The sequence below is a fragment of the Carcharhinus amblyrhynchos genome, chromosome 7 (genome assembly GCF_965287045.1).
Source record: "Carcharhinus amblyrhynchos chromosome 7, sCarAmb.v2.hapA, whole genome shotgun sequence".
NCBI lineage: Eukaryota > Metazoa > Chordata > Chondrichthyes > Carcharhiniformes > Carcharhinidae > Carcharhinus > Carcharhinus amblyrhynchos.
Genome location: NC_137330.1, coordinates 43,403,119 through 43,428,080, shown reverse-complemented (window position 1 = coordinate 43,428,080; position 24,962 = coordinate 43,403,119). Strand labels below are relative to the sequence as shown.

At 41.4% G+C, this 24,962-nt stretch overlaps 1 protein-coding gene across 5 annotated transcripts in view; it reads left to right on the top strand.

Moving 5' to 3' along the window:
• klhl29 (kelch like family member 29) overlaps window positions 1-24,962 on the top strand; it is a 409,579-nt gene that overhangs the window by 128,670 nt on the left and 255,947 nt on the right. For 4 of the 5 annotated variants that reach the window (XM_080192214.1, XM_080192217.1, XM_080192213.1 and 1 more), the window contains one exon: window positions 16,600-16,910. In XM_080192214.1, coding sequence (XP_080048340.1) covers window positions 16,641-16,910 — 270 coding nt within the window. In that variant the 5' untranslated portion in view covers window positions 16,600-16,640. Of the gene's footprint in view, window positions 1-9,436; window positions 9,482-16,599; window positions 16,911-24,962 lie in introns of those variants that run through there. The other variant, XM_080192216.1, reaches the window with a different exon arrangement.

Below are 24,962 nucleotides of genomic sequence, written 5' to 3'. Positions count from 1 at the left end.
ATGATGGATCAAAAGTAGATGAAGCATGCCAGATGAATTCTTCAAGCAAGAACCAAGTCAAATTAAGTTCAGTGGGAAAGTGAAGGGAAAAGTAGGACTAAAAGTAAGAATAGAATAGCAGCCAATATCAACAGGAATGCAAAGATCTTCTACTACATACATGGCAGTTATGTAGTAAGTGGCTGGTAAGAAATGGAGTGATCCAATAAGGGACAAAGAGATACTTGCTTAGAGCCTCAGAACTCAGAGCTTATTCCAATGCAGCTGTTGATGAAAGTACAGTATTTAGCCAAGAATTTCATACTTCAGTTGATTTGCATTTCCATTGGTTTTAAACCATTTGATACGTCAATGTGTTGGACAGTATGGGAAATTGAATACAGCTTTTTTAAAAAAAACACTTGTAGTTGAAAATTGCAACAACGGTTTGGGGGAGCAGTAGGTAACTAATAAGCAAAATTTGGCTCTGAGTTGACTATCAGCTAGCATAAACTAGATGTCTCGAGCCATTTTTGTGCCACTTCACAAGAACCTCTTTGAAGGCAGGCAAACAATCTACTAGAATGTGATATGGAGATGGGGAACATTATGCAGTTCAAAGTGCCTGACCTGTAAAACCTTCTGAAATAGAAAACAGAAGAGGCAGACTGATGAATTTTTGTGGCAGGAAATGTACTAAAGAGTCACATTTGACGTAGAAGGACATGATGCTGGCACTGAATGCCAGTTCTCTCATTCACAGAGCTGCCATCAATAACCTAACAGCACAGCAGCAGATCTTGCTTCCTTTTCACTTCCCTCTGACCCCATCTCTTTCTAATTTTACTTCTTGCTATGTATTTATGATGCCCTCCAACTTTCCCTTAATCTGAACTATCTCTCCTACCAAAGCCTCAATATCATCCCTTCATGTGCCCTACCTCAAGAATTTCAAGTTCGATACGATGCGGAGATCATCTTTCTTTGCCTCCACAAGCATTTCTTTGGCAAAGTGTCTTCTCCCCACACATTAGGTCTTTTAAGCCATCTCCAGTGTTCTTCCTCCACTTGGACTTCGCTCTCATTCCCTCTTGATATTTTCATCAAGAATTGCTGGTGTGACATTGGCTATTTCAATTTTTCTGCGATCCTCACTCACTTTAACCCATCTCCCTCTGAACTTATGAGCATCCTTTCTGTCAGGTCCAAAACTAAATTCATCATCAAATCTGCCAACAGTGATGGTGTTGTTCTTGTCTCGCATGTTTAGCTTCTATCCAGAAGAGCTAAACGCCAACTCTCAGACACTGTCACTATTTCTGGACAATAACACCACTGCCAAATATCCCTTTGGATGGGATTTTCCAGGCCCCCAATCAGCATGAATGTGTGGTCCTGCCAAGAGTCAATGGACTTTTGGCTGAGGCACTGAATCTCCCGCAGCAGGTTCCACCTCAATGGGGCCATGAAATTCTGGCCATTTTTCCCAAAACTCACTGACTCCATCATCTTTGGAGATCTTCTCTTGATAACCACCAAAGCTGTAGTTCCCCCAATCTTGAATAGCTTGTTTCAACCTCCTTTCTCAAGATTCACACATTGAACCTGTCTGGTGGACCCAGTCTACTCTTGCCTTGCTTAATTGATTTTGTTTTTCTCCCTATCTCAGCTCTATTTTTCTTCCTTAGTCCAGTCTCTTATGTTTCAAAACCTTCTTCATTTTAATAGTTTCCAATTTTCTGCTGTTCACCATGATGTCCAATTCCTTTACAACTCTAACCCCACCAAGACAGACTTGGGATTCTCTGCTTTTGTTTTTCCTTAAAGGGAGTACCAACCACTCTCCATTCAGTAACACCCTCTAGCTAAACATATTTTCACATTGAACGCCTTCGCTTTTAACTTTGTTCATTTCCTCCAGTTAAAAAATGGATTCACGTGGATCCTAGTTATGTCTGTCTTTTTATGGGATATGTGGAGCATTCCTTGTTGTGTTTCTGCTCAGATCCTATCTTTTTGCAATACATTGATGACTGCATCAGTACCATTTCTTGGTCTCGCTCACAATGAAAAAGTTTGATCAATTTTGCTTCCAAATGTCACCCTTCTTATACCTGTGCATGGTCTCTCTCCAATTTCTCCCTTCCTCACTTTTGCTGTCTGTTACCCTTCCGACACAAACAGCATTTCAAAGGGAGCGTTCCATCTACCATGCACTGCTCCACTCCTCAGTAACCCCTACCACCCATTCCACTTCGCACAGCCCATTTCCACGATGGAACAGAAAATGCCACAACTGCCCTTTTACCTCCTCTCTCCTTACTGTTTAAGGCCCAATACTCTTCCCAAGTTAAACAACAATTATTTGTATTTTTAACCTACTGTATTGTATTTGTTGCCACTTAAGTAGTCTGCTCTACACTGGGGAGACCAAATGCAGAATGCATGACTGCCTTGTGGGACACTTGCATTCTGTCTGCAAACATGATCCTGAGCTTTGAGACACCTTGCTGACCCCTGTATCGTTTGACTCCTGCAGAGTTCCAATGAAGCTCCATGGAAACACGATGAACTGCGTCTCATCTCTTGATTAAGCATTTTTTGTAGCCTTCTGGACTTGACATGAGTTCAATGATTTCAGATAAAAATCTCTGACATCCATTTTGTCTTTTAACTTTTGTTTTAACTTTTCTCTTTCTTTTTGCTTTTGGATGGTAACAGGTACATCTGTTGCAAATTTGTTCCTTTTTGTGTCCCATCACTACTCCCTTTGGCCTTAAGTGACTAATTATTTTGTTATTTAATCCCCCCCCATCTTCCACCTTATCACCTTTTTGTTCTGTCTCCCACCCTCCCCTTCCTCAAAACGTTACATTTTTAATTTTTCCCAGTTCTGATGAAGTGCCATCAACCAGAATCTTTGGGCGGAATTTGTCCCACCTGGGAACTAAGTCCTGTGGCAGGGGCAGGAACGTGAAATGTTTTCCACTGCAGATGCCGGCAGGAAAACATGCCAAAACGCCTGCCCCGGACTCATCAATTATGCAACTGGGTGTTTCGTGCTGCATTAATAGCAGGCAGGCCTGATGGCATGTAACCCACCGTCCTATCCTGGCATCATATTAAAAAGGTGTCCAATGTCAGTGAACTACTGTTGAAGAATCTCCAGGAACATTGAGGCTGGAAGATGGACCCCTCCAGGACACAGAATTCTCCCTTCCACCCACTGCTGTGGTATTCCGGGCTCCTAGTTTGCTGGCAGCCTCCATCCCTAACTCCGGAGGAAGCCCCAGGCATTGTTCAAGTGAGTCCTGACATCTACAAGCCATGTTGTCCCAGATGTGTTTTGCACCAATGTGCTTTCCTGTTGGCATCAGAAAATTGGGCCTAGGTGATTGGGCCTTCATCAACCTCCTATGATTGGGTTGCAAATCAGTTTCACGCCAGCCTCCAGTGGGTTTCTGTCTCCACAAATTATGCCTGACCAGCTCAGTATTTCCAGCATTTTCTATCATTTCAGATTTCTAGTGTCAGCAGTATAAGGCATCATGACCAGCTGGCCATTCTTATTTTTCTTCCTTGGGCAATCTGAGCACCAGAACATGCTTTATCCTCTAAAAGTAATGGCAGGATAACTAAAAGCACATGTCTTAAAAATGGCTGCATGATGCTCCTCATAACTGTGGCATGCATGCATATTCCTTAATTTTAATGAAGTAAAATTATTGCATTTCATACTAAAACCTTCATTTGTATTCAACTGGTATTCTTTGCTTAAATTATGTAACCTTATTCCAGCAGAATGTGGCCCATAATGCCTGTGAGCTGCCACTCATGCAGGGTCATCTGCAACCTCATGAACTCTATGGAGCAGATCATGGTGAGGTGCCCTCCTGATGCTGATGCTAGATTAGGGACTGAACACCTATACTGTACTGTATTGATTCCTTAATCTCAAAGGGGTACTATGCACCAGTTCTATAGCTATATCCTTCACTCCTGCAGAGGTTGGAGCTCTCCTCCTGAATTGGTATGACCCCACCGCCACCCTGTCCTCTGATTCATCACCAATACCTCCTGGCTCTGGCCATCCCTTTATCACTTCACTTGCACACCACCTTGATGGAAATAAATGCGCCTAGTTTGGGGGCGTTTAAGAGATCTGTGGATAGGTTTATGGACGAAAAGGGATTGGTTTAGATTAGTGGGTCAGTGTTTTTTTTAAAAAAACTGGTCGGCGCAACATAGTGGGCCGAAGGGCCTGTTCTGCGCTGTAATGTTCTATGTTCTATGTTCTATAAGATGCAAGGCCCTGATACTGGAGGTGCCTTGCCCCTCTCTGTTCCCAGGCAATGGTTACTCCCCAGCTCCTCCCACCCCCAGCTAATGTAATTTGCCTAAAATGGGCAGGCCCAAATTTCTGGGGCTAGTTGACCAGCAGGATAACAACAAATTAGAAGAAATGTTGAAAATAATCATTTGGTGCTTGTGGGGGAGGGGGAGAGACACTAAAATTTCTCTGTAGATAAAGCAGCTGTTATGAACTCTTTGGGGGGAAAAAAGTCAATATTAAGCTCTAAGGAATAACCAGGTCCAGTTTCTTTAAAGGAATGATGTAGGTCTCTTCATATGGAGGAAAGCCATGCCTTGTTTTTGTAAACAATATGGTAGCTGATGGTTGCTTTCTGGCACTTGCGCTATGTAAATTCTAATTCAGTGTCTGGAAGCAGAAAGTCTGAACGTGATGGTAATCCAGTTTGTACCCTGCTCATTGTAACCCTGTAAAATAATTAAAATGTATCATGAGGTAAACCATTGCTGTACAAAATATTTCTGATTCAAGTTGGAGCTTTGGAAGTTCAAATCTCAACTTCACTGTAATTCAGATTTCTCATCAGCAGAGTGTTGGCATTGTCAGCTGGACTACTGCAAAATGACAGCACAGCAGTCCAGTGGTTAGCACTGCTGCTCACAGTTCCAGGGACCCAGGTTCAATTCCAGCCTCAGGTCATTGTCTGTGTGGAGTTTGCATGTTCTCCCTGTGTATGCATGGCTTTCCTCCGGGTGCTCTAGTTTCCTCCCATAGCTCAAGGATGTGCAGGTTAGGTTGATTGTCCATGCAAAATTGACCCTAGTGTCATGGGATTAGCAGGGTTACGGGAATAGGGATGGATGGGATTATGGCCAATGCAGACTCGATGGGCCGAATGGTCTCCTGCAATGTAGGGATTCTATGATAGGACCAGGTTTCATGGTGAAGATTTGAGGGATAAGATTTACATTCCACACTTAAGGTTCCTTGAAAATACTCATACAACAGTTATGGGGACTGCCGTAAGGGAAATTTAAATTATACTTGTTTTTTTTTTCTTGTTTGTGTTCCATTTTCTTTAACAGATCAAATGATCTCCAGTAAATTTCAGAAGTAGACTGCTGCAAGGTGCTAATATTTAGTTGGAAGGATGGAGTGATGTTTAACCTAGCATTACTCGGTAGGACTGCTGCTCAACTATTTCCTCCGGGCATGTTTTCAAGCACTGTGAATAAACTAAAAGTTCTGTGAAAGTAAATTTCTGGAGCTTGGTTAACTGTTCCTATGTCCTCAGCTCTTGATATTGAGGGGACCTCCCCAAACTACTGTTTCATCTGAGGATGAGACACTCCCTATATGTCCTCCATCTTAATTAATCCTTCTGCTCTTTCATCCTATCCCTGTTATTCTTGGACTTAATGAACTGTTAAAATGTGTTTCCTTAGAACTCCACTCTATCTCTTCAATATCTTGGACACAAAATCTGGATCAGCAGTTCAATATTATGCACTATTAAAGCATTGATCATGGTCTCAGCTATAGCAAAATAATAGACTGCTCTCTGAGAAGGAAAGAACAGAAGGTGCTCGTTGATTGATAGACATTCTGCTTTCAATGTAAGGAAACAGATGGTTGGACCTTTTTCAAGTGTTGAAACCAAGCCTTTTTTTTCAGCCAAAGCCATTTAAATCATAGGAGAAAAGGTGATAGCACATTTTCATACATTTTTCGTGGGATTGTGATTTTTTTTTATTGGAAAAGCACTAATTCATGTGAGTAAATTCACAAGACTGGTCAGTGTAAGGGTTAGTTTACCTTTTAAAGGACAGATCACGATGATGAATGATTGCATTAAAAACACAGCTATGTTTGAAGGTATGAAAGCACTCAACACTTATCTTTCAGAATGTTCCAGACTTCTCAACAGACTTTCTATTTTTTTCATGAACTTTGGGCACTGTAGGCATTCACAACTCGTAAAATGGTCAGAGGAACATTGTGCGAGGTCGGGAACATGGAGAAAAATCTAATTTTTTCCAAAATAAAACGGTGACTATTCGCACAGTGAAATGCACCTCTGATCCCTAACAAATGTTCTGCCCATAGTTTGTGTCTACAATTAGCTGCTGGTTCATGGCATTGCACAATTCTGAGATTGCCACTGTGTTTCTAGGCTTTTACCTTTTTTCCATGCATCCAACTTGGGCAGGGTGAGATCCGGGCAGTGCAGCGCATCCCTGGAACCTAGAATTGCAGGGCATTTCTTCTGCCGGATGCAAGGAGACCATGCTCACTTTTCCACAGTGTTTAACTCTTAACTCAAGTTAAGATGCAGCCAAGTTTAAAGATCCTAGATAGGTGTTAGGGTAAAAGATCTGAATCCCCCAAGGTATATAAGGAAGTTAGACTAGACCCCAACTATTTGCTATTTTGGCATTAATGTGAGGAGATGATGTTTTATTCCAGGCATGATTCTACTGACAAACTGGAAAGCTTTTATCAGAACTTTATTTAATAACATAGAAAAAATTATTTATTAGTCACAAGTAAGGCCTACATTGCAATGAAGTTATTGTGAAATTCCCTTATAGTTAAACAATTTCCTGCCTTATCTTCTTGAGCTGTTAAACGATGAAGAAGCCCTACGATTATACCAATGTGCAGTGCAATACTTTTTGCATGTTGTTAAATATGAGGCTTAAGGTCCTAAAGCAAAATAGAGCCTTAGACAAAGTATATAGAATACCTTGATCAAGCTGAAAAATTAAAAGAACATCTGTAAAAAAAAGTCAGAAAGCCACTTAAAGAATCAAACAGAAGTGGTGACGAGGGGAATGAGTGATGGTGATGCTGACATAGTTTAACCATAACAAATAAATTAGTTTAACATTTAACATTTGAACAATGCTTAAACATGACAAGATACAATTCTTCACTGCTAACCTATTCCTATGAATTCCAATTCGAGCAATATTCCTCTTACCGACTTAAAGCTCCTCTTCAAAGTCAGTTAGAAACACCCAGGCTTTCACATGTGAACTTGTTAATAGTCTTAGAGCTTTTTAATCACCTTGGAGAGAGAAAGACTGAGAGACATCTGTCTTCTGACAGCCCTCAACAAGAGCCTCCAAAGAGAAAGAGACGAAAAAATACACCCCTTGCTGCTTTCAGAACCAGGCATAAACTGTCTGTTTTAAAAATAAAATAAACTGTTTATCTTCCTTGCAAGCTTAACTCCTCCCATCAGCACAAGACTTCATCACTGTTGATCAATCCAATCAATACTGTGCTCTGAAACCCCAAGGGAAACCTAAGTACATTGACTGTGTTTGGACAAGAACACCATTAGCTAAAATCAGTAATTATCCTGCATTTGCAACAATTGAGTTGCCTGCTGCCCAGACAAATCAGCATTGTGTAAAACAAAGTTGAATTTTGAATATACCCCTTACAAGAAGCAATGATAAAAATAAATTTTTAAAGACAATGCCATCACACAGCAAAGGAGGATTATGCATAAAATTAATGGGTAGGATGTGCTGGTGAGGTTTCATGTCAGGCCTTTGTGGGGGGCGGGTCTGGTGTCAATCTGGATGTCAAGTAGAGGGTTAGTTGGGTTGATGAAGGGATACCTCTGGAGGCTTAGGGCTGCACTCTGGATGTTTGGGACATGTAGGGGAGTCCCATAGGGTGGGGGGGGGGGGCGTGCTCAGTGTGTTCTGTACTATAGTTGCCCAGAAGCTTTTATTGCCTCTAACTTTTTCTGGTTAACTATTGACGTAACACAATCAGAACCATCTGAGATTTGTTATTTAAATTGCAGTTTTGCGTGGCTCCCAGCACAGGGCAAGTTGCAAGTTTGCATTTCCAGACAATTGCCATGTCAGCCTAACCTGTGAACTTCCAGGGGTAGGGAGAGTAGGGTACTCTAGTGCATCTTTGTGGTAACCCCCAGTCCTGAACCTCAGAAGTTGTGACCCAACAAATCACAATCTCTTCAATATTATCCTGATTTACAAGCAGCATCAGAAAAGAACATTTTTGCTTATTGCACATCAAGTGAGTACTCTGCATGCAGCCATTGAGGCCATTAATCCACAATGTCATGGCTTTCATGATTTGGTGGGAGTTCTACTCCATTTAATTGCGGCTGCCCTATGGCCAGAAGTACAAAATAATGAAATTGAATCGACATTGTCCTAGTCGGAGTGGTAATTCCTTCATTACATGGCACTATGCCATACCAAGAGATAGTTCCATGAAGCAGGCATACCACTCTGTGAAGGATTTTTAACCAGCCAGAACACTAACTTGCTGAACCTTGGTGACCATCAACCTGAAGTTCTAATCCTTGGGCTTAGCAGCTGAGGGACTCGAGCAGCGTTGTCCAGCAACAGCTCTCTACTTCCAAAGTGCCAACTCCACTTGTCCAATTGTTTTTCTTCACTCAGTTGAGTAATTCATCTCGTACTTTCTTCTGCTACTCCGTAATGGAACCCCCTGGACAGGATATATCTATGCTAGTTGATGTGAGTGATGCATATTATTATGGGCTTCTGGGACAGAATACTAATAGTTCCCCTCCTTCGGATCATCTGTAAGTTCATTGTGCACTTGTAAGTCAATGAGTGAAGAAATAGAGGAAAAAGATAATCCTAACCCTAATTTTATCTTCAGTTTCATTTTTCTGAATCAACCTGTAGCCTATAGCGCCAGAATTTGGAGTTCCTTCTGTGTGATTTGTATTTGTTCTGGACTGTTTATTTGCAGTCTTGAAAGCAGATGCAGAACATAGATGTTTTAGAATAAAGCCAGCGTGGGGTGAACTTCTGTGCCAACTTCATCATGCATGTCAAAATAGAATAATGTTGACAACATTTCTCGTGCACAGAATGCTGGGTGCAGGGGATTGAACACGTTTAACTGCCTTTCATCAAGTTTCATAGTGCTTCTGCCTTTCTCCCACAATCTATCTACCAAATCACCAGAGACTCCTATGCATCGACGTCAAAGTGAGAACCAATGTTTGAGCGTGGCTGACTTTTCTGGAGTTGAACCACTGCTGCATTCGACATAAATTAGACACACTTCAGTGAGGCTTAGCAACTGTCTGGATCAGCTGACCAAAGCAACAGAGAGAGGCTCCCGAAATAGAAGAGGCTGTCGATCTTTAAATTTAGGTTTTTGTAGGTACGTTTTAAACTATTTTTAAAGCCACGAAACTGCTCAAATCTAAGAGTCCATGATGAATCATTCCTTGGTGCTAGTTTTTTTTTGTTTTCCTTTGATCTCTCTTGCAAATTTAATTTTGTTTTACTGGGCAATGACAAAGCACCACTCGTGTGGTATAATTAATAAAGCAGCCATCTGTGTGCATGAAGAAGTTTAAATTTAGCTATTGTCAACTCTTGCCAGTGCAAGTGCTAATTGGGTTGCTATCTTGTGATAGCAGTAGAAGGTATATTTTTGACATTCTGTGCCAGAGAACTTTCTGCTGAAATAGTTTGAGAATAGATTATAGTTTAGTATCATTTCCACAAAATATGAAAATAGTGAATATGACACAGGCCCTCAGTAGGAAAGGTACAGTTGTCATTATTTACTTCATGGACAGCAGAGTACAGAATTTTCATTGGCCTTTTGAGCAAAGCCTTCCTGTCATTGAGTATCTTATTCAGAATAGTGGATTTGTGAACAGAAGCAACGACATAGCTTTTCAGTCAGTTCAGTCAGTGAAGAATTCCCACTGAGATGAGAGTCTAAACTACAACATATAAATCAGGTTTAAATCACAAAGATTGGGAATGAAATACAAGATGAAAAAAAGGCAAACAGAAAATGCACAAAAACAATTTTAGTATTTCCAATGCCACTAAAATTCTGAAGGAATGAGATGCCTTATTTGTTACACTAAATTTTCAGAGCCTGAAAGATTGGCAGTTATTGTGACTTATCATGCTGTTAAAAGTTAAAAGCACCGGCTTTAACTTTTCCTGTCAAGTTTCATGCTTAACTTATGGGCGAAAGTCACAACTCCACATCCTTCCATTGTTTCAATGTCAGAAACATCCAATGAGGTACTATTACAGCACAACCTGAGGCTGCACCAGGACAGCATCTTAAAGATTTTTATGCTTAACTGCAAATGTGAAAACTTCTGTATGTTGTTGTCTGATTTACTACGTAATGCTGGTAACCTTATCACCATTCTCAGTGCAAAAGAGATTAATGATAAAGTTGGGGAAAGTGGGAAGAAGTGGGATCATTCCTCTTGAACAGATGTAGATTTTCTTTTGATGGACTGTTGCAGTACATCATCAAATGTAGTTATTCAACATCTCCAGCAGGTAGCTACAAGAAATGGGACATTTGTGTAGTAGTGGAATGTAAAATATCAGTTGAACCATCCATTATAGTACCTGCTAATAAGAGCAGGTACTATAATCTTCTCAGATTATTTTATCATTTATTGTCAATATGCAATTATGTGACAGTAATTGAAATCTCCCTTGGATTTCAGAACTGGTATAGATTTTGAAATGCTGTGAGGAACAAAAAATGTTTTCCAACTCTGGCATCCAATTTCATCTTTATTTTAAACTTAAGTGATTAGGACTCATTTCTGAAAGCTTCAGTATAATTCTGAGCTGTATGCCATGGTGTAAGATATTGAGCAAGGTTAAAGGTGAATGATTCATTACTCCCAACCTTTCTATTTATGCCTAGCACTGATGTTTCTGTCTCTGAGATATTGGTCATAAATATTGTGCAGGTAACAGCTTCCAAATAGACTACAAATGCAGAAAATCCTATGACTGCCATCCTGACCTGAAATAGTAAGCTGAAGTGTATGAGTGGCAGGTTTTTCATTGCTTTTTCAGTGTGCAATAATTGCTTGCAGCCATTAAACAACACGGGACAATCTAATTTTCTGTTCTTTTCTTGATGGTGCAGAGAAGTATTAAAAAGAAAAAAATCTCATCCCAGAGTGCAGGTAGAATGATTGACAGAAATGATTGTATGATCTGGGTGTAAATTCGTATACTTGACTACCTGTCATTCAGAGCTGTATTTTCCTGTCTTCACTTTTTTTTAAAACAGCAAAATTAACTGATTGTGTAAAGTGGACAACTCTACCTGTTTTATAATAAAATTAATATTTCTGCTAAAATTAGAGAATCAAGAAATATCTATACTTTTGGAGGAATAGTGCAATTTTATACTTGTGGTCATTTTTGTGTGAATCTAACATTAATGTATTGCATGTACTTTCATGTATTTGGAGTAATTGGGTGTCACCTCCATAAAAGCTCGACAGTTGGTTATCCTTTTATGTACCGTATCAGGTGAAAATTTACATCTAGAATTGACATTTTACATTTGGCATAGTCACACATTTTCTCAAATATTTTGTTTTATGACCATAAGGCTGAAAGGTTAAGCTCTGTGGTACTGTAATTTCAGTGCCATTGGTATCATTTTGCAACCAAAATGCCGTGCTTTTTGGCACATCTGGCACCGTGTTAGTGAGGGCTTTGGATGAATGTTAGGAGTGTTGCAGAGTGTGTAGTAGGCAGATCACAATGTCTGTCAGGTGTACTGCTGATTTGACTCCAGTGTTGCCATTTTGTATCTTGCTGCTTCAACTATTGCCCCACTTTAAACAGGCACAGATGAACATGCATTCAGGAACAAGAAAGGCCAACCAATTCAATTTAAAGGGATCATCAACAATTTGCAAATTACTTTCTGCTGGTTTTTCTTGAGTTTGTGGATACCCTTGGCAATTTTTAAAGTTGGTGAAGTTAACAGGGATGGTGCTGCATGTGAAGAATGCCTTGGTTCTTACGTCAAGGTATCTGGTCAGGCCACTTACTGCCAGTATTGGGTCCTGAGTTACCATTTTCCTTCATCAGCAACATGAGGGGTTAATGAAGCAATGGTATCAAAGAGGAGGACAAATATTTGCAGAAAGAGGGGGGAGGAAGGGGGAAGAAAGGCTTTCGGAAGAAGGCCTAATATACCCAAGATCTTCTGAGTATTTCCCTCACTGTACCTAAGGCAGGAGTGTACATTTTCTGAACTTTACAAAGGACGCTCTCAAGAATTCCACTGTCTCTTGCAACCAGACCTGTAACCTCTGATGAGGGCAACAGTATTACTGCCAAGGGCGTTGAAGGTGCCTAGTGCCTTGAATTTCTTTTGTGTTGAGATGATGACATCCGTAATATTTCCTCATTCACAGTCCATTCCTGTATCAGAGAAATGACAAACTTTTTTTATACTAGGAGAGCTCATTCTGTTCTGTCTGACCAGAGAGAAGCTGCAGGAGCTTGTATGTAGCTTGTCAGGACTACCCCATGCTGCATGATGTCACCAACTTTAGGTAATACAGGTTAGCTGTAAGAGTACTAGCTTTGCATATGGTCCCCATTCTGAGATGTGCAGCTACTCAGCTATGCACCCAGTACTGGGCTAACCGCCAGACTTATAAGCTGCCTTACATGCTGTCCAGATCAAAATGAACAGGCAAAGGCCAATTGGGCATCGCAAATGCTGGCATTCGTTTTCCAGCTTTATCCAACATTTCCCCTCTATTTTCAAACATTAAAATCTTAGTTTCTGTCCCATTTTTTTGAACGGGTCTGGATAATGGCTCCAAATGGACATTTGTTTTCTCCTGAGATATTTCTTTATTATTGGTATAAATGAAGGCTTTGCAATGGTCAAGTATGTCAAATGGTAGGGAACCAAATGTTATTGGCTCTTAAGAGTCTATTTATTATTAGTGGAATTCTCAGCAGCAGCTGAAGAAACTGCCACCAGTCTTCAACTGTGTGACAGGTGGGTTACCATTTGCAAATGTGGCCCTGCTATAGTACTGTTATATGTGGCACAATGTGCCTATACCTGATAATAACTTAATTTGCTGCTGCCAGATGCCAAGGAAAACAACACTGAGAATTGTTATCCTTTTGGAGAGGGTAGAGAGGTAATTAATTATGGTGAAGAGCACACTATAACAGAGCCTAATCGCTTTCTGTTGCTGACAATACTATCCATTGTGGAGGCAGGATCCAACTGTTCCATTAATACTAAATTTGACGGTGATGTTTACAAAATGTATTTTGTGAAGCTACAAATCATAGCACTGCAGCTGTGACAGCTCCCAGTGGCATTGAAAAATTAAGTATAAAATGTGATTAATTACTCAATAAATAACTTGCCTGCTAAAACTCTGGAAGAAGTCCTCTGATAGAGAATCCAGAATAAACAGAGGGAGGGGATGTTGTGGAGCTTGAACAAGAAAAAAATGATTCATGGGTGGCCAGTTCTCACGTTTGCTGATTACTCACCTTCAGGGTAAGGGATTCTTAATTTTTGTTCAGCTAATTGCTGGTAGCTCCGAAGGTATGTCACTATTGCTGCTTGTTTTTGGGAATGTAATGCCAGGGTTAATTCATATGCAAAATGGAATGGATATGATACAGAAATCTCCTGTTATATTCTGCACCAATGTGCCAAGTTATAATATCTGCAGAGCTGTACATGGATCAAATCTAAAATGCCTTTGAGATTTATTAATCAGTAAGAGATGTCATTTGGAAGTGACTTAGGTAAAGGTGAAAATTTAAGCTTACCTTGGATAAAGGTTGCTCTTGAATCGTCATAAAGGGCATTATTGCAGATTGTGTTGAGGCATCTTACTCAATGCAATTGAATAAAAGTTTTGTCTCACTTCTCATATATATTGAATTCCTAATCACAGTTGGTGTCATTTGTGGAGAGGTCACATACGGACCAAAGCTGGGATTTTCAATGTGCTGACAGGTCAGGATCCAGGGCAGGAGGGATTTGAAAATCACAGTTCTGGAAGTCATACTGGCATCCTGATGCCTCTGGGCCTATTCTGAAATTTTTTTTATTCATTCATGGAAAGAGGATATTGCTGGCTAGGTCCTGTATTTACTGACTGTCCCTAATTGCCCTTGAGAAGGTGGTGGTGTCCTGCCTTACAGTCCTGTGGTGTAGGTGTCCACAGTTCTGTAAGCAAGGGAGTTCCAGCATTTTGATCCAGTGAGAGTGAAGGTACAGTGATATATTTCTATGTCAGGATGTTGAGTGACTTGGAGGGAATTTTCTAGACAGTGATATTTCATGTATTTGTTATCCTTGTCCATCTAGATGGTAGCAGTTGTTGGTTTGGAAGAAGCTGCCTAAGGAGCCTTGAGTTCCTACAGTGTATCTTGTAGATGGTACACAGTCAGCCACTATACCTTGATGGAGAGAATGGCAATCATTTACTAACATTCAATCAAGTAGGTTGCTTTGTCCTGGATGATGTCAAGCGTCTTGAGTGTTGTTGGATCTGCATTCATCCAAATAATCTCACTTTATTCAATCACACTCATAACTTGTGTCTTGTAGCTGGTGGACAGGCTTTGGGGAGTTGAGTTGCTTATCGCAGGATTCCTAGCCTCTGGGTGAACATTGGTACATCATAACACTCAGGGCTATGGGCCAAATGCTGACAAATGGGATTAGGTGGGAGTTGAGGTATTTCTAATGTGTCTGTGGGCCAAAGGGCCTCTTCTGTATGAGTCTGTTCTATCAATGTCAAGGGCAATCTCTTGTTGGAGATGGATATTGTCCAGGTCTTGTTTAATTTGGACATGGACTGCTTCAATGGAGTGGTGGTGGTGAGGGAGCGAAGAAGGCACATGCCTTGCAATTAGCAGCCCTTGAAGCCCCTTAAGGAGCTTGTCTAGAATTGAATGAATGCATATTGCACAACTATTGTGTTTGTCATGAGGTCTGAATAAATTCATTTGGAGGTGGTTTTGAGAAAAATCTATGGATGCAACAGCAGCATGTGCACTGTGCCTTGCCTCGTGCAAGGTTCCTGTCCACCTTGTTCAACCTGCTCGTCTTCTGAGGAGCCACCTGCTGAAATCAATAAGGTTGTGGCAGCCCCCGACATGACTGATGCCTGCCTTTACTGCTGGCATCAGGTAGGCAGATCCTGCTCCTTCAAGGTGCTCAGCAACTCTAATTAGGCACCAAGCTCGCCTTCTGGCCTTGAGGGGTCATTTGGATTTGAGGATCATGTCACTAGCTCGACGCAGCTGAGGTGCGGGGTTGGATTTCCGATCCCGTTTTCAAAATACAACCCTGATTCTTCCTCAGTTAGGAAATGTTGCATAAACCATCATGTTGACTTCTCTCTTGCCCCTCGTTCACAGTGGGAAACAATCCTGACTCCACTCCTGTTGCAGGACTTGGTTCCACATGGGAGAATTCTGCCCATTGACTTAAAATGCTCCAAGTTAAGGGCAAATGTTGTGGTGCACCAAATTCCACCTTCACAAGATTTTTACATATTTGTTCTGGTGTATATGGAATGCTGGATGTTGTAGACTGAAAAGAAAGTAAGTTAATCCTAGCAAAGCAGCAAATTACCAGCCAAGTCAGCACGCACTGCTTCTCATTAGCCTTCAGCTGTTATGCACTGGTGATGTTGGCTAAAGCCTGAGAGCTGCTTAATTTCTCAGCTGCAAAATGGTTGTGTTTCAAGAAAAAAATATTGACGTGATTATTTTTTTATTAGACCATACATTTTTAAAGTTATTTACACTTCCCTATTTCCCCAAACAATTCATTAACCAAACAGTAGCCTGTTTTATCACTGTTGCGTTGTTGTAATTTCTTTTATTGGTTAGTTCATAAGTTAGTTATTTTTACTCTGGTGTGGCGCTCTTGATGAATCATGTGTAAATAATTGCCGGAGCATATTGGAAAATTATAGGCAACGCATACTACAATATTCTGTTAAAACCATTAATTCAGACAAATTTAACTAATGGATTTACCGTCGCTTGACGGTAGTGGTTTTTGTTGCAGTTCTTCCACCAAATTAAATGGTCACTTAAATACCTTTTTTGCTGAATATATTGTTCATAATAGGCAACTTTAGCAGAATTATTCAAAAAAAACTACTCGTATACACGTGCTCTGTTTCTTTTGTATTTACTCAGCGAGATGGATATTTGGACATTTGTATAATTTGCACTAGTGTTGCATTAAGACTATTCTGTAAATTTGAAAAATGCATCATTGAAATGAACATTATAGTATTAGTTTTCAAAGCATGATATGTTAGTAGAGATGTAATACAATTCAATTGTTCTGGCTTTATCACTTGTACCTTGGCAAGCTAAGCTATAGAAACTACAGATTAATTTGCAAACAAAAGGTTTTCCGTGTTAAATGTGCTACCCCTATTAATATTTAAAATCTTTAAATTACAGATCCTGTTAATTTCCTCTGAAAAGAAGAGTGTACTTTGGAGATGTCACGGCATCACAGCCGGTATGAGAGAGATTATCGCATTGGGTGGGACTGGCGGGAACGAAGCACCAGCTGTAGCAATGTAAATAAGACCAACTGCAGCAGTGGCGTTGCCAACAGTAACAACATCACTAACCGACCTGGTCTTCTGCCACTGCCAATTGTTCCTTCCCGTCTCTTAACTCCAGTTACACCTGTCTGCACCACAACAAGCAATGAGATGATAAATTTAATGGCTAGCTCTGTTCCTTCCACAACAACAGCTTCTAAGGTGAGCTATGTTATAAGATATCATATGCTAGTTCATATTTATGCATTATAGTTTGCAAAAGTTTGAGCCCTTTTATTTTAACACTGATTGCTCCATGCATTGAGCTGAGTTTTTACATTTTGGCACAGGAGAATTTGATTCTAAGGAATTTTCTACATTACTCGAGTAGACAATCAATGCTTCTGTTCAAATTGTCCTTTGTGCTATTTTGCAAGCCAAACCTGTATAAATTTTACTTTTATATTGCTTTCTGTATTCATGTGAAGTTCCTTCATTCAGTTGTCTTAAATGGAGGCATTAACTTGTTTATTTTAAATGTGTTGAAACTTCTGTTAGCCAGGAAAGGAATTGCCTATTAGGAATGCATTAAATGTTTGTATACGTACAGGATAATTTAACTGTCTAAATAACTAAAGTTGGTTTCTTCATGGTCTTCGTACTAAGATCAGGAACTGAAAAAAAATTATTGTTTTTAATTAGATTTTGATGGCAATGGCACTTAATTAAATACAGTGGTCCTGAAATTCCAATAATATGGTGTGACATAATTTTATCCACAGGAGAAATTCTGAACTTCAGATGCAAAGAGAATCCACAAATTTTACACCCATTTAAATTCCAAATTAATTTCTGTTTCCATTTAATTGAAGTTGACCACGTGCGTGTGTCACCACAGATCATTTAGTGCAAAAACTTGTGAATGCAATTACAGCGTAAGTATCAGTCTGCTGCCTGGAAAGTACAAATTATACATGAATGACAGGTGGCAAGTATGGCACTTAAAAGATAAGAACATAAGAACATAAGAAATAGGAGCAGGAGTAGGCCATCTAGCCCTTCGAGCCTGCCCCGCCATTCAATAAGATCATGGCTGATCTGTCGTGGCTCAGTTCCACTTTCCCGCCCTCTCCCCATAACCCTTAATCCCTTCTCTTATCAAAAACCCATCAACCCGCTTCTTAAAAATATTTAGCGAGGCAGCCTCCACCACTTCAACGGGCAGAGAATTCCAGAGATTCACCACCCTTTGAGTGAAGAAGTTCCTCCTCAGCTCCGTTCTAAACCGCCTCCCCTTTATCTTGAGGCTGTGCCCCCTAGTCCTACTGTCTTTTTTGAGCGGGAAGAGTCTCTCCACCTCTATCCTATCCATCCCATTCATCATCTTATACGTCTCAATGAGATCTCCCCTCATTCTTCTAAACTCTAACGAGTACAAGCCTAGTTTATTCAGCCTCTCCTCATAGCTCAATCCCCTCAACTCCGGTATCAGCCTAGTAAACCTCCTCTGCACTCCCTCCAGGGCCAAAATATCCTTGCGCAGGTGCGGCGCCCAAAACTGCACACAGTACTCCAGCTGTTGGCTGTGTGAAGGCACTAAAGCTCACTCCTCACTGAGGAGGTAGTTAGGAGTTGCCAGTCATCAGCTGGAATACTCCAACCTCGCCTGTGGCTGAAATTCTCCGGTCCAGCTGCTGCGGATGGTGTTTTGGTTGAATTCCAAATTCTCCATCCTGGCTGGTAGCGGTAGCAGGGCAGGTGAGACTGGAGAATGCCAGCCATTATCTAAGCATTACTTCACTTGTAGATCTCTTGTTGTCCACTCCCACTTTTCCACTTCTCCCTCATTTTGTTTATAATGATAGCTAAATCATTCTCCCAGAAGTTTGTGGCTCCTCTCTTGTTGGTTCCTTTTCTGACCTCTGTCTTCAGATAGCCTGTTCTGATTTAAGAGCAGTTCAACTTTAAATCCAGCATGCACTACTAAGTACTATCTTAATCTTTGCTGCCACCAGGTATGAGTAAATGAGACATGCATCTTTGTCCCTGCCAGCAATATTTTATTAAGTTGATTCCAAGATTTCTGCCTGCGTCAACAGGGGGGACTACTAGCCAAATGGAACTCCCATTCCATCACACGCATAGTGACAGATAGTGAGAGTCTAAATTTGTGGTTCATCACATATAAAATTCTGAAGAGCAAAGTAGAAAATGAGGAATGGAGTGCTTGGTTTTGCTTTCAAATGAAAGTGCACTTCAGCATGATTAAGGTGTATGGATAGGGTGAATAGGAAGCAGCTGTTAGCCTTAGTTGACAATTCAATAATGAAGGGACATAATTTTGAGCTGAGAGTTTAAAGGGGATTTGAAACAAATTAACACTTTTTTTTTCAGTGGGAGTTCAGGGAAGAATCTCCCACACACTGTACACTGCAAATGCCATCAGCATGAATATTAAAGTATGGCACTTAAAGTTATTGGCCATGTGAAGGCACTAAAACTCACTCGGCACTGAGGAGGTAGTTATGAGTTGCCAGCCATTGAGTGGAATACTCTAACCTCACCTGTGACTGAAACTTTCTAGTCCTCCTGCTGTGAATGGCGTTTTGGTTGAATTCAATTCTGGTTCCAAGTTCCATTGGAGAGGCTGAAATCAGCGCGCGGAGCGGGCTGCTGTGCATGTGCTGATCTCAGCACTGACAGATTGGCACATGATCAGTGGCCCTGCACTGATGGCCTCCCAATTGTTGGCCAGCCCCGTGACCCCTGCAACACTGGCTCTCCATCCAGCCCTGCCCTCTCATCATGCCCTGATCTCTGCTTGTCCCGATCACTGGCCTCCATCCTTGCCCTGCTGGTCATTATGTGGCAATGGGGCCCTGTACTCACATTGGCCTAGTCCCCATGACACTGCCCCATGCCCAGTGGGCAGTGCCAAGGTGCTCCTGGCACTTTGCTCCAAGAGCAGTGCCGGGGGACAGTTTGGCATTGCCAGGGAGCCAATGCCCAGGGGAACCCACCACCTAACCCTCTGGATGGCCCCGATTGTTCCCTCCTTCACTCTGGTGGGGTTGGGCCACTAGTTCACCAAAAGTGGGGAGCTACTGTAATCCCACTGGAGTGAACTAATCTGACAATAGTTGGAGGGGAGATGCTAGCAGGCCAGGAAACTTCAGGGCCCACTAATCTCTTAAATGAGATTACAATCGCCATGTGTTTTGGGTTTTTAGCACGGAGCAGACACCGCTGGAAATCCAGCCCTGGGAGACATGAGCATGCGAACCCCACGAATTGGCTAATGTGAAAATCTCCTGGCTCACTGAGCTAACAAATGAGTGCAGTAGGATGGGGGAACGGCAGCCGTTGTGATTGCTGCAGAAATATGATATGAATTTACGATTTCTATATGGATGAAATATATTGAAGAAATTATTAATTTTACCAGTCATTTAGTTCAGTCTTAGGCAATTGTGGCACAAAGAATGAAATGAACTTGAGTGCTTTCAATGGTAACCAATGTCCATTAAATTAGCTAGAATTTCAGTTTTGTGGTTGAAATGACCATTTCCATTTTGACTTCTCTTGTTTTACAAGGCTTTTGTTAGCTTAATATATTAGTAGAATGGTTTCATTTCAGATCTTATCATAGAATCATAGAACCCTACAGTGCAGAAAGAGGCCCTTCGGTCCATTGAGTCTGCATTGAACACAATCCCACCCAGGCCCTATGTCTATATCCCTACATATTTTACCCACTAATCCCTCTAGTTTACGCATCCCTGGACACTAAGGGGCAATTTCTTGGCATGGCGAATCATCCTAACCTGCACATCTTTGGACATGGACACTCTGGAAAGGATACATATATTACTAATACTTAGTTTCCCTGAAGAGGGTTGTAGGCCTTCTAAGATTTTGTCAGTGATGGTTCAGTTGGTAACAGAGATAGAGTTTAAGTCTCACTTCAGGACCTGAATATGTCATCCAGAGCTGAGATTCCAGTGCATGCTGAAGGAATGCTGCGCTGTCAGAAGTGCTGTCTTTGCATGACAGAATGGGCTTGAACTTACCCTGGAGTGGCAATCAGTATCAGAGGTTCTGCGGGGTGGGGTCATGTCTTAGTTGAAGGGGTCTGTCAGATCTGGGGGCTTTCCAGGGGTCGACGTGTTGAGCAGAAATTGTCCACTGGACCTTTTGGGGAATGGTGTGGTTGGCCTTTTGGGGAAGTCGGATGTGGGTGAGAGTTGAGTTTGTTGGAGTGTTGGGGAACAAGTCCCCATGGGAGTAGGGGAACCCCTTGGAAGCGGGAATCAGGGGAGATCACAGGGAGGTCAGAGTCGTGGGTGGAGTCCCATGGAGTGTTGGTCTGAGACTGCACAAAAGTTACCCAGAAGTTAGAAGAGATTTTAATTCTTGTAACCTCCTGTGGGTGGCTATTTGTGTAATCCAGTCAGAACCTTTTGCTGCTTGTGATTTAAGTCTCCTTTTTCAGATAGCTCCCAGTGCAGGGTAATTGCAAAGGGAAAGTTTGCCTTCTGGACAATTACCATGAAAACTTACCTGGGAACTTCTGAAGAGGATTCCCCAGCGCACATTTGAGGTACTGCTCTCCAATACAATGCTGGCGAGCTTGGAAGTTGGTGACCCAATATGATATTAATCAGGGACTCTGTTTACCCTTTCGGGACATAATCAATGTAATTTAGTCATGACCTCCAAGAACTAAGCTTTTTAACAGCTCTGAATTGATTTTTAATTCTTTTTGAGTGTCACACTGTTCCTCTTCTTCCAAGTCTAAACTGATCTTGACCTAACATTATGCTTTGCAGTCTTTGTGTTACTAACAGGGACTTAGGCTATGCTAACTCAGCAAAGTATTGTATTGAAAGATGCAGGGAGTGATTTTAGTCAAAGTCAGCAGGATTAAAGTCAATGGAAGAGGGAAATCAAATTTATTGTCAAAGAAATTTGAAAAATTGCAATTTATTTGAAGCATAGAAGTAATTTAGTTCATTGAGTTTTACAATTTGAAAGGTTTAGTTCCAGTTAGCTGTTGTTTATAATAAAATAATTGTAGAAGATTTAACATTGTTCTGTTGTTTCTAAACTACGATTGTGAAGTATTGTTTCTATTATATTCTTAGTAATAAACTTAGCTTGGCAAATATATTCCCAATTGAAACTTCAGTAAAAAAATAAGTTTATGTACTAATGACTCAAATATCCTCATCATTCTGAATTCTGTTAAATTTGGATGATTGCCAATATTTCCCTTCATCACCCTAATATTGGGATGTTATCAATGCAGAGTGATCAATATGAGGGATGGGCTTCCAAGTAGGAATGAGAAAATGGATCTATTTGAGGAACAGCTGGTTGTTTAACGGGGAAGTGTTGGGAAAAGTTGGGCTGGACTTGGGCCAGGAAATGGCAAATGGAATTTAATGTTGGCAAGTGTGAGGTGGTCCACTTTGGTAGGAAGAATGGTAGGAAGGACTATTACTTACGTGGCGAAAAACTGCAGCAGGCGACGGTGCAGAGGGACCTCGGGGTCCTTGTGCATGAGTCGCAAAAACCCAGCTTGCAGGTGCAGCAGGTGGTCAGGAAGGCGAATGGGATGCTGGCCTTCATAGCGAGGGGGATTGAATATAAAAGTAGGGAGGTCTTGCTGCAGCTGTATAGGGCATTGGTGAGGCCGCAGCTGGAGTACTGTGTGCAGTTTTGGGCGCCGCACCTGCGCAAGGATATTTTGGCCCTGGAGGGAGTGCAGAGGAGGTTTACTAGGCTGATACCGGAGTTGAGGGGATTGAGCTATGAGGAGAGGCTGAATAAACTAGGCTTGTACTCGTTAGAGTTTAGAAGAATGAGGGGAGATCTCATTGAGACGTATAAGATGATGAATGGGATGGATAGGATAGAGGTGGAGAGACTCTTCCCGCTCAAAAAAGACAGTAGGACTAGGGGGCACAGCCTCAAGATAAAGGGGAGGCGGTTTAGAACGGAGTTGAGGAGGAACTTCTTCACTCAAAGGGTGGTGAATCTCTGGAATTCTCTGCCCGTTGAAGTGGTGGAGGCTGCCTCGCTAAATATTTTTAAGAAGCGGGTTGATGGGTTTTTGATAAGAGAAGGGATTGAGGGTTATGGGGAGAGGGCGGGAAAGTGGAACTGAGCCACGACAGATCAGCCATGATCTTATTGAATGGCGGGGCAGGCTCGAAGGGCTAGATGGCCTACTCCTGCTCCTATTTCTTATGTTCTTATGTTCTTATGTTCTTAATGAAATACTCTAACTCAATTTACCAACACCTTTTTTCTACATGAACGGTTTGATTGCAAGCTTAGTAATAACTCATGGACATCTGTTTAACTCACTCGCCTAATGAGCAACTGACAGAATCAGATCGGTTAAAGGTTTACACTCTGCCTAATTCTTCATTGACCTCAACCCGAATGGGTTTGGTTAAAATTACCCTCAGCATCATTTACTGTGTGCTGCACTGACTTTACAGAGGCCAAGTCTATTAATTAGTCACAATCCTAAGTTGTTTACTGTATAACATATAGATTGTCCATTCAATCCCTTGGTATTTGAGCAGACAAAATATTCTGTGCTACACATTTCCATAGCAGTAAAATTACTTTCCAGATTTTCTAAAAAAAAATTTATATAAGTTATGCCATATGCAAGGTAACATAAATCACCGTTAGTATTTCATACTTCACACAATTGTGCGGAGTGTTTAATGATCCAATGTTTGTGCAACTCCTTCTGGGAAACCTTTGGAAAGAGAAGAGTACAGTTGTGCCCTTGCAGTTTGGGTTATTATTTGACAGACTTTACATGCCCATTGTAAAATGCACCCAGATTTTATTCTGCTGAAGCTGCCTTTTTGCAGTATATACAGTGAAAGTGTAAAGGTTGATGGGGGCCTGCCATCTGCAAGTAATCTTTGTCTCCCCTAAGTGTGTGTTTCAGTTCCTATGACATGCACCCAAGCCCAGGAATCAGCAAGCAGATCACAGTGGGGTTAATGACAAGGCAACCAAACCATTACACAACATGTGTTGTTTCCTGTTAATTGGGTGCATGCAGTGAAGGCTGAGGGAGCCCCACAAACTACATGTTGGTAGGCCTTGAAATATTTTAATATGGTGAACGCTTCATTGTTTGACTTGAAGGTACAAATGATATTGCTTAGCGAAAGGTTTTTTTACTCCCCTTGAAGTAATACCAGTTGTAAGTTCATTCTTCAAAGAGATCTAGAACATAGAACACTACAGCGCAGAACAGGCCCTTCGGCCCACGACGTTGCGCCGACCAGTCAAAAAACAACGACCCACCAACCCAAACCAATCCCCCTTCGTCCATAAACCCATCCACGGATCTCCCAAACGCCCCCAAACCAGGTGCATCCACAACTGTAGCAGGCAGGGCACCCCAATCCCCCACCACCCCCCCGGGCAAAGAACCCACCCCTGACATCCCCCCTAACAACTACCCCCCCCCTTAATCCAAAGCCATGCCCCCTCGCGCTAGCCCTCTCCATCCGAGGAAAAAGGCCATCACTATCCACCCCATCCAAACCTCCAATCATCCTACACGCTTCAACAAGATCCCCTCCTAGCCACCCTCCCTCCAGCGAAAACAACCCCAAATCCCCCAGCCTCTCCCTCTACTTTGTATGACCTGATAAGATAATTAAATGTTTTACAATGTTGCATCGCTGGGCACGGGGTCATGAAATAGTCACTACTGTGAGCATCTTCACTGGAACAATAATGAGAGAATTCTTCATGGGAGTCTGTGTATCAGGTAAAATGTAAAGTTGATGTGCTGCCAATGGTTGAAACTAGGAACATAAAAACTATGATTAGTTAATGCAAAACATTTTGTCGCCATTAATGTAGTATGAATGAGTCTTTTCAAACAAAACTAACTGATCTCCATGCTTTACAAAATGACTTGAGAAGCCAAGTAGGATAAGGACAGTCTCAGAACGGGGCATGCATTGAAATGATCATAGTTATCTTTAAGGTCAGTTATTGAATATTTCCACAATCTGGAATTATGTTATGTTCACAGGAGTGGCATAAGAATCATTCAGTTTATGAATCTAAGATATTATTGTATAATTTCAACATTTGCTGATAAAACATTGCACTATTTCTTTTGGCAGCATATCTGCCTTGTAAAGATTCTCTCCCCAGAGTCAAACACAAAGATCTAGAACCCAACATTGTAAAGAAGGAATTCTACCTGTTTGCTCCCAATTA